The sequence below is a fragment of the Tetrao urogallus genome, assembly GCF_951394365.1.
Source record: "Tetrao urogallus genome assembly, chromosome: 2".
Taxonomy (NCBI): domain Eukaryota; kingdom Metazoa; phylum Chordata; class Aves; order Galliformes; family Phasianidae; genus Tetrao; species Tetrao urogallus.
Genome location: NC_136814.1, coordinates 70,632,490 through 70,642,829, shown reverse-complemented (window position 1 = coordinate 70,642,829; position 10,340 = coordinate 70,632,490). Strand labels below are relative to the sequence as shown.

Sequence of the window (10,340 nt, the reverse complement as noted above, 5' to 3'; positions counted from 1 at the left end):
GGATGAAAATCTATCAGATGCAGTTCATTGCCACAAAAAAAGAAAACCTGTCTTTCCAATCCATTCTTAATGAAGCTCAAACAACTTTTCAAATAACTAATTGTAGGCCTGACTGTAAGATGTTGTGCTGCAGACCAAATTAAAATGCTACCATATGTGTGCACGTAGATCTGTACACGTTTATATACACATACACACATATACACATAAATAAAAAAGGAAGCACCCATTTTTTTTCTTACTAGTAATTATTCAACATTTTCATTTATCTAGATATTAACATATTTGCTGGGTATAACACCCTATAAAGGGACATGTAAGATGTTTTTCATTTTCTTGCCACTACAGCCATACATATGGCTAGTATTTAAAAACATGCAGTGCCACCAATTAACAGAGTAAAACAATTATTAGGTACAATATCAGCTCTAGGAAATGCATAATAGATTTAAATTTAAAATGTATTTTACCCATTTGTGCAAGTAATTAATACAATCCACTATTTCATAGGAACTCTTCATACAAAAAAAATCAGCACAAATCCACAGGAAATAACTGTCAAAGGAATTCCATAGCAGCATATGTAGTGAGTCACTGGGTGAAACTCTTCTTTATGAACACATTAGGAAAGTTGGCATTCAGTTCTAGGACAACTCTGTTATCAATCTGTGAACAGAAGGACACATCGAGTAAAGAAAGATCTTTACAAGACTCCAGCAGTTTTCTTAAAGATGCTGGGCTTACCATCCTCGTTCCTGTTTGAAAACAAACAAAAAACAAAAAAGAAAAAATGCAAAGTTAAAAAGAATTGTTGTTTGTTTTAAAGCTGCTAATATTGCACAAAAAGAATGCTATTAATGCAATATTTATTTACATTATTTCAATTAGATTTCAAATGAAAAACTTCAGTGGCAGTCTTTGTATAATTTTGCTTTTAAGAAGCCTGTTGCATTTTCCTAACTCAGCTATTCAATTAGATCATTTGCTTCTTAGAATAAACTTTACAACTTCAAAAGAAATTTCTAAATACAGAAGCTGACCTGGGCTTTGGCTACACAGGAAAATACTACACTACACTCATGTTCTTGTGACTTTTCCACTGGCTGCAATGCCTGGCAAAACACACACTGCTATAGGCTCTTCCAACTCCAAATGCATCAGCAAGGCTTCTAGGGCTCTAGAGTGGCTACAGGTATTATACCCACATCATGCAGGAACGGTTCTCAAAAGACTACTACACACCTGGCAGACAGGTCACAGGACTGACAAGAGACCCACGCCTTACTGCAGGCACGTCCAACCCAAGGCCTGTGGGCTGTATGCTGCCTGGCACAGCTCATACTGCAGCCCACCCCACTGCTGTCACACCATTGTGGTAGTGGCTCTCCCACACCGAGTGACTCAGCCTGGCTCCAGATGCACACCCAGATTGTTCAGTGACAACCAAACACTGCTGTTTGACCAACATTATCTGAGGCACGGGAAGGGCGCAGTGCAGAGCTGGCTCAAATTACGGCAAATAATTCTATGCATTTTGACACCTTGGCTATACACAGTCCTGTGAACAGCAAAAACAGGCAGCAGTGCTTTCTGTATTGATAAAGGAATTTGACAATGAGTTTCAAGATTGAAAAAAAAAACCATCAATTTTTTTATATATTTGCAACTCCACCTTCAGTCTACATAAATACAGTACCCGAGAATTTCAAATTGGAACGCACAGAGTTGCAATCATATTTGACTCAAAGGAAAATTGATCATGTCTCTACTAGACTTTTATAAGACCTATCTCATCTGAGAAAGATATCCCTTGCTTCACAATCATGCCTTATTCACATCATCACTTTTTGGCAGTACGTGTATTTGTGAACAATTGCTGGCAAGGATGAAGCAGGAAAAATGTAAAATTTCATCAAAAATCTCTGATGAACACCTCAAGAACTCACTGAGGATTGCACCTTCACCAAACTAGAATGATGCATTTGCTTCACAAAAACAAACTCAAATAACCCACTAGTTTTATATCCTTGTTGCTTTTTTTTTTTTTTTTTTTTTTTACATTTTAATAAAATATATTAAAAATAAAAGCAGCTTAGTTGCCTATTATATTAACTACATTATGCATTTTACTGGAGCCAGTGGTGCAATGGGTAACACATCTGGCTATGAATAAGACGACTGTAGGTTTGACTCCTGCCTAGTTTGTTCAATTTTCCCCAGCACAAGAAGAATACAGAGTTGTTGGAGCAGGCTAAGAAGATGATCAGAAGGCTGGAGCATCTCTCTTATGAAGAGGGAGTTGGGCTTGTTTAGCTCAGAAAGGAAAAGGCTCTGGAGAAACTTAATAGTAGCCTTCCAGAACTTAAAGGAAGGTTATAAGCAGGACTTTTTACACTAACAGTGATAGGACAAAGGGAATCTGAAGTAAAAGAGGGGAAATTTAGGTTTGATGCTGGGAAGTAGTTCTTTACTCAAGAGGAAGGTGAGGTGATGGAACAGGTTTCTCAGAGAAGTTGTGGATGCCCTACCCTTGAAAGGATGGTTCAATGTCAGGTTGAATAGGACTCCCAGCAGTCCCATCTAGTGGTTGACAACCCTGCCCGTGGCTGGGGGTTGGAACTAGATGATCTTTAATGTCCCTTTCAACCTAAGCCATTCTATTATTGTATGACATGCAGTCCAAGAACAATTCCTTTTCACTTAATGCAGCTCAAGCAAGCCTAAAGGTTGGACACACACACCTTATTGGAGTAGCTGGTAGCCAGGGAAGTTATTCCAGAAAGTAAACCAAGCAAGTGTGACACACTGCTCAATTTCTACCAACTCTAAAGAACTTACGCATCCAGCAGGCCTGTGAATATCTACTGGCAGACATCTATTGGTAAAGCACTGACATTCCACTTTTTCTAAATTATTCATAACCCGATGGAACTCTTTCTTCCTCTTGCTTTATCATCTGGTACTAAGTATCACAGGATCATTTTGCAAATCTTCAGCCTTAAATTCTTCAGCTTCAGATTTTTCTTTCTTAATTGCTTATGCATTATCAGCAAGTTCCGGTATGGCTTATTCACCCCTTTGCCTGTATTACTCATTAACAGATGAGACAGCACCTATCACATTATGGTCCTTGGTGACCACAGCAGTGACTTAAAAGGGACAATATATTCTTATCCTTTGCTTTCTCTTACTTAAACGCCTTCTCTAAGACAGAAAACAGCTTGTTACAAAAACAGAACAGCCTTGCTAAAAACTTCTGAAAATCCAATACTATCCAGATTGTATCGGTGTTTGAAGTTCTAGGTTTGAAACACCTAATAGGTGAAAGATCTCACAGGGATGGAGCTCCCCTTCACAATATCTTAACAATCTTCATGTCCAGTTGCACGTTTCAGCCCTTCATTTCTCCAGCACTGGGGCCAATTTAAGCGATAAATCATACTAACAGTTTTGCATGTGAGCTCGTTTAGAAATACTGCATAAATATTAGTGCTAACAATTTATTACTGCTCAACATATTAATTTGTTCAAAAGCTTCCTGTATCAGCATTCCAGTTTAAGACAGCTTTCCAGGCTATTCTGGAGAGAATGGGTCTAAAGTTGCAGCCTTCTTGAACCCCCTTGCAGCAAGCACTAATAAGATGTTTTCCTACAAGAGCCTTCTCATATCTGAGTGGCCAGACACACTGTTTATCTACCAGTCTCCGTAATTCTCCTGTAAACTTCTTCCAACATACCTGAAATGCCATTTTAGCACTACCTTTAGCCAATAGCTCATTAATGGTCCATTTCTGTCTTACTGTGATGCTGTTTCACCTTCTTATTTTCCTCCTTTGAACAGGACTCATTTCCAGAAAGATGACTGTTTCTAGTAGTCTCCTGTAGTTCTCTGTGTAAGCACAGGGGTCTCTAAATGTGGTTTTCACCTATTCTGCAGTAGAATCTTGAATTAGTTATTTAGGAACATTACTCTGTCTCTGTTATCATGTTATCAAATTCTACCTCACCTACAGGGAGGTAATTAAGGCGTACCATTATTGTGACTTTTAACTTTTACCATCGTATAATCACTATCACCACAGTGGTCAGGCAGTTGATACAGCAGTCCTATTGGCACACACAAAAATTTTGTGATATTCTTTAGTTATTTACTTCCCTTAATCATAATTGTACCAGAGTACCATTGCCCTATCAGAAGGATCTGCTCTAATATTTCAGGTGAGATAATGCTATCATCCTTCTACCACACCTAAAATTGCTACTGCATTAGCATCTTCATTTAAAACTAGTTTTGTTTGACCATCTCAGCTTTTAAGATAAGAATCCAAACCTTTTTACAAAATGCTATATATAGATGCCTAGCCATTTTGTGTGTAGTAAGAGGGTCTTCCTCATTCCTTCCTATCTGAACTTTGACAGTTGACCTATGGCTTAATTTAAGACTTTTAATGCATTTAGAACCAAATAGGTCATCTAAGTACAAGCTTTATTGCACCTCTTACTTTCTTCATCCCCAGACTTAAAATTTTACATTAGGAAAAACCTTCTTCAAAGCTAAAAAGGCTAGTTGGTGTTTGCAGTGTTTGGTCATTCAGACCAGGGAATAAGCAAACATCCACAGACTTACTCTATGTTATACAATGCCAAATTAATGAGACACATTTCTCAAAAGCACATTCAAAATCATTTCAGAAGTATAATATAGCATATATTTCCTTGCCTTTCAAAAACTGACAAAATATGCTAGTTAGCTACACTGCACATTTTCCTACAGTTTGGAGGCTTCTGGACCTTTACTATTTTACTACAGTTTCTCCCACATTGCCCATTTCTTTGAGTAAATTCATAACATCTGCCTTTTTTTCTGTCACTCAGTTTACAGTCCTGAAAAAAAAACATGATATCCTTTTCATGAAAGGTGCTTTGAGTAATGATTTATATGCAAGAACAGTTATGTTTATTAGCTGCAAATGATTTCACCTATATGCATGATACATCCAAATCCTCAAATACTTGGGCAGTTGAGTGTATGATGACTACAGAAGTACCACATCTGGAAAACTGCCAGAGTCACAACTTCTGGGGCAAAAGGGACAGATACACAAATGATAATTAAGAACAATATTGAAGTTTTTTTTTTTTAAATGGGCCTCGAGTAATTTCAGTTAAAAATACACCAATATGAACCTTTCAAAAGGGTGCACGTGAAAAAACAGCTTTCATCTTTTACTCAAAAATAACACACATGTTGCTGGTCTAAAAAAAAAAAAAAAAAAAAAAAAAAAAAGATACCCAGAAATAACTAGCACTATTCTCCCAATCACTCTCACTTTTCCTTTTCTTCCCCAACCAACCAGATTAGCCTTTCATTCTTTACACTCTACTCGATTTACAGAACTCTAATTAAAGTTTAAACGTAGTGCACATTTATATGTTTGAATTGACTAGCTATGTGTTGATGCCCTCAAGAGAAAGCTGAAGATTTTGACAGCTGGCAAGGGGGTTGTTGGTTTTGCTGTTGCTCAGAAATGTGTAGGACATGCTGGTATGCAGACAGTATACAAATTCTGCAGTAACAAGGGTGCCTACTTTTTATTACTCTTTGTGCAAGACAGAGAAAGTTAAGACTTTTGGGAAGTGAGGTTAACATGACTTACTGTTCTCCTTGATAGCAACTGGTACTCACAGCAACACAACTAAGCAGCTGATATGGCATACATTTAAAGCTATTGGCACTGCCAATTCAGGTGGTCACCTGTCTTGACATGAGGTTTCTTTTACAGGTATCGTAACACTGAACACTGTACTGCAACACTATAAAAATATAAGATAATCGTAGCTGGATCACTCTACATTCCTCATGTGAACAAAAAGAAATAATTCCTGCATAGTCCACCCTGTCTGTTAGTGGAAAAGATGCAGGCAGTGAAGTAGAAGATACTTGTAAATAGGCAGCTCAGTATGTACTGGGTAAAAGAAATATCATAACTAAAAAACCCAAGAAACATACTCATGTACTTAGTGACACACTTACTTCATCATACTTCTTCCAAACTGTATTATAAATACAGCAGATATGAAACCAAACCATGATTTTAACAGAACCTTACTCTCTTAAGCATGCTTTACACACAATTTAAACAAAGCTACCCATCAAACAATGCTTTATGTGGGCCAATAATTTTATGCAGCACATAGAAACTGGCAATTTTCATCTTCTTTCATTGCACTAAATCAAGAAGAAGGGAATTATCAAACAATAACAGCGACACCAAGAAAAGGACAGATGGGCAGCAAGCTGCAGAACCACCTTGGCATCCAAAGTACATATAACCTTTTTTTTTTAATACTTAAATGAAGAACAGTTCAACAAGCTTTCTTTGAGAGGCTTAGATTTCCTTCAGTTCTGAACACAGTGGGAGTATAAATATTCTGTAACTGAACCAAGAATTTTTCCCTGCCACACTTGTATGTTCTACCAGTTGAACAGAGAAACAAGCAAAGTATTGTCCACACTGGTGATTACGCTGCAAGGCGAGACATTTTGATCTCTACTTAGGTAAGTTCCTGTATACAGCAAAATAAAATCAAGCTTTTATGCAGTGTAGTTGAGACAAAGTAAGTTCTCTTGCTGCATGCACTGCTAACCCAGCAGTAATACTTGTATGCCCTTAACATATGCATGTGTAATCCAGCCATTTTTTACTTGGGAAATGACAAAGGATGCAGTACGAGAATCTCCTTTTCATTCACATCATAGAGGAGACCCAACGTTCAAGGTTAATCTTGCAAAGCCGAGAACTGACCTCAAGCCTCTAATAGCTTCAGACCTGTTGTCATCCTTCTTTAAAAGGGAAAAAATCATATTAAGAATTTACACAGTTAACAGAGATAGCATGGTCCTACATCAGCAGCCAGAAGTCAGAGCACATAATGAGATTTATGATTTTCTCAGCATTCTTGTGATGTAAGAGAGCAGGTCTTGGGTTCCTAAGAGATTTCTGAATTTATATTTGAATATCTGGCAACTCTACCTCCAGATGATCTCAGCAAGGTTGTGATTCTGCTTGACAACTCACTCCTTCTTTGAACCACAGACTGTAATGTAATGGCTTCCATATTTAAAAGAAGACACAAAGAGTTTTCTTACTAGTACCACAATAGCTGGATCACTTCTTCACATACATTGTGAAGAATGTATTGATTGTTTATAGTAGAGAAAAAAAAAGTTGCATTCAGCTAAGTATTACTCTGAAGAAAGAAAGCAAATCATGGGAGTAGACACCGAGATTTTGGTAACAACTTGTGGTGTGGATAATTCAACTGGATATCCTCTAGAGAGCACCCTCCTGAACACAATTTGCAGCTTTATCAGGTAAGGTTGACTACAAACCCACTTCATTCAGTAACACTGGTAGGCACCTAGGGAATGGAAGAGAATTCCACTCTATGTTCACACATTTTTCAACAAAAACATCAATGAGATGTTAAACTGAATTCAAATGCGAATTCAATTGTTAAAGGAGAAGTGTGGCAAAAACCCTTCAGTGCTGGCAGAGAGGCAGCAGAACTAGCAGACTTATTTGCAGGCTTAACACAACTGAGCTATTCATTCTGCAGCCTTTGGTACAGTGAAAAGGTCAGACCGATTTGTGGGCAGACACAATGCCATTGTAACAGCATGTATGTGGGTGGTCAGGAGAACATACATGTTTATGAAAGACTGTATTCATTGTGCCTTTTGGAAACTTTTCATGTCTGAACAGTGAAATGTATATCCCTGCTAGTCTAGCTACAGAACATGTGCCCTTAACCATAGGCAAAAGCATATATTAACACCCGAAAACTTATGCATTAATCCAGAATAATATCTACTAAGTGGACTTAAGTTTTCATCTGTTCATTCTCCTTCCATGTTGGAGAGAAGGTAGCTTTCTAATTTATAGATAAGTAAAACTAAAACTAAGTAAAACTAAAACTAAGTAAAACTAAAACTAAGTAAAACTAAAACTAAGTAAAACTAAAACTAAGTAAAACTAAAACTAAGTAAAACTAAAACTAAGTAAAAGAGCATTTACTATCTATATTGTGGTGACAACTTGCAGCCACGTGGTAAATTTTTGTAATGAGAAATACAGGTAAGGCTTAAGCTTGCTTGTAACATTCTTTGAGTAAAAGGCACTGTTTCTCTGGAGCACCACTCCCAACCTAAATGTGTTACCTTCTCAAAATATTATTAAATACTGAAAATAAGCAGTACAGCTACTTTCTTCTCTTTAATAATTTAAATCTTCATTTTTCAACCAACCCTGTGAAAATAAGTTAAGACAAGGATGAAGAAATTTTCCCTACATCAATGTTAAGACTACCATCATTGTCACAGACTGTTCCTTTTAAAGATAATCCCACATTCTGCCACAGAAAGAATAAAACTACAATTCCCAAAGTCCTTAGTCAAGATCCAACACATATTTAGTTTGGATTTCCCAAACTGTTTTTAGCTATAGACAGCACAAATTATTAGAAATCTAAGATTTGATGCATTCTTTGCATCTCATCACTTCTTTTCCACCTCAGTGGTAATTCCATTTAAAGTTTTGTTATTAATAACATTTTTCTCTTTAAAGAGACAAATTCAATTCCTGTTAAAAGAGACAAAGATTGCTAATACTGCCTGGCAAACCTATACTGTGCAAAAGCAGAAACCCATTTATTAATCAGGAACTCCCACTATCAATATACTTTGTCACACTTTATAGAAATTAAAAAACAAAAGCAGAAACAAGAAGAGGAGACTGCATCTTCTGAAGCAAAATCAAAAGATTTCCGTTAAATATACTGATTATCATGAAACTAAAAGTTACTGGAACAAATACACAATTCTTAGCTTAAGTAACATATGTAAGTAAACAATCAAATTACACAATTAGTAGAATCTAAAGAATTTAGGTGTCAGAAAACAATTGCAGTTACTACTTATCTCTCATTTCTTTCCACAAGCTAAGTCATATTTTTATACAAACATATATATAAATACATCTAGGCAGCAGTTTGACCACATGGATTCCTTTTATAACTCAGGCTTCTGAGAACAGTAAAACATTTACCAATATTCCTACATTTTCTTACCCAATATATCTAGCTGCCGTAAATGAGTACAGTTAGCTGCAAGCTCTTCAATGTCTGTGTCACACACAGACCTGTTGGCCGTAAGAAAGAGCTTTTGTAAGTTCGGGAGTTTACGTGCAAGGTTTGTGAAACAACCCGTACTGCTCTGTAACGTGGGGCACCAGCCGAGATCAAGTTCTTCCAAAAGCTGGCAGCCTGAAGCCAACTCTGCTATTCCATTTTCAGTTATGTTTTTACATCTCCAAAGATCCAGACTGCGAAGCTTTTTGCATTTTGCTCCCATCATGCTTGCTATAAGATCATAGTCTTCAATCTGCAAGGAAAATAAACATTTTGTCATGTATACCACCCTTCTAGACACACATAGGTGTTTCAAGATTTACTTGCTAACACATCCACAGATCCATCCTAAGCATCTGTCGCTTCTAAAGAGCTCTGAAAATTACTCACTGTACACTGAGGTCTACTCCTACATGAGACAAAAATAAAGTTCCTATTTACTCCCAGACATACGTGCTTTTATATTCACTTGACACTGAGGATCAGTGAAAATGCAGTTAGAAGTTCATTTTCTTTGAAAACTCCCTCCTTTTCTTCAAGAGATTATTAAAATTGTATTTATGACAATAGAAACAGCAACTACAAGTGTTTTTGCATTAAAGAGGGCACCTATTTTCATTCTAGGTTGATTATCTGCTACACTTCCTTATGGGAACATTACTATTTACCTCAGACAAGCCAAAGGTGCTCGAAGTACCCCAACTCCACAGGTAGAAGAAATGAAATCCACTATCAAAAATCATAGGAAGACTAGAGTTGTTGGAAAATAGCGCGCTGCTTTCCTCCTCTGCCCATGAGTCAAAGTGGGGAAGGCTGAGTCAATTCTGCTTTGTCACTTGCTTCTGAAACTGCAGGGAAGTTTACCTGATGTGTTGTCAGATGCGTTTATCACCAGAGACAGAAAGTTAAGTCCCAGTGCATACAACCCTGATATGCATATTCAATAAAGTTTAGATGAGCTCTGTGCAGGGATTCCAAGCCCCATATTTTCTTTCTTCAATTCAGTGTGTGCGCCCAGGAAGTCTACATGACTCAAATAGCTTCTGCTGAAAACATTCTTGTGTTTACGATTGTAGTGTCACACACAAGTCTTGGTTTGCTATGAATTATGACTTGGTCTGAATTTCCAAAAAAAAAAAAGTCTGAATTGT

General features: G+C 37.1%; 1 protein-coding gene across 1 annotated transcript in view; it reads right to left on the bottom strand.

The window, feature by feature from the left end:
* Nucleotides 1-591: 591 nt before the first annotated feature.
* FBXL4 (F-box and leucine rich repeat protein 4) overlaps nt 592-10,340 on the bottom strand; it is a gene marked incomplete at both ends in the record, with an annotated part of 45,606 nt that continues 35,857 nt past the window's right edge. Inside the window, 2 exons of the mRNA XM_079550042.1 lie at nt 592-755; nt 9,130-9,442. Coding sequence (XP_079406168.1) covers nt 592-755; nt 9,130-9,442 — 477 coding nt within the window. The remainder of the gene's footprint in view (nt 756-9,129; nt 9,443-10,340) is intronic.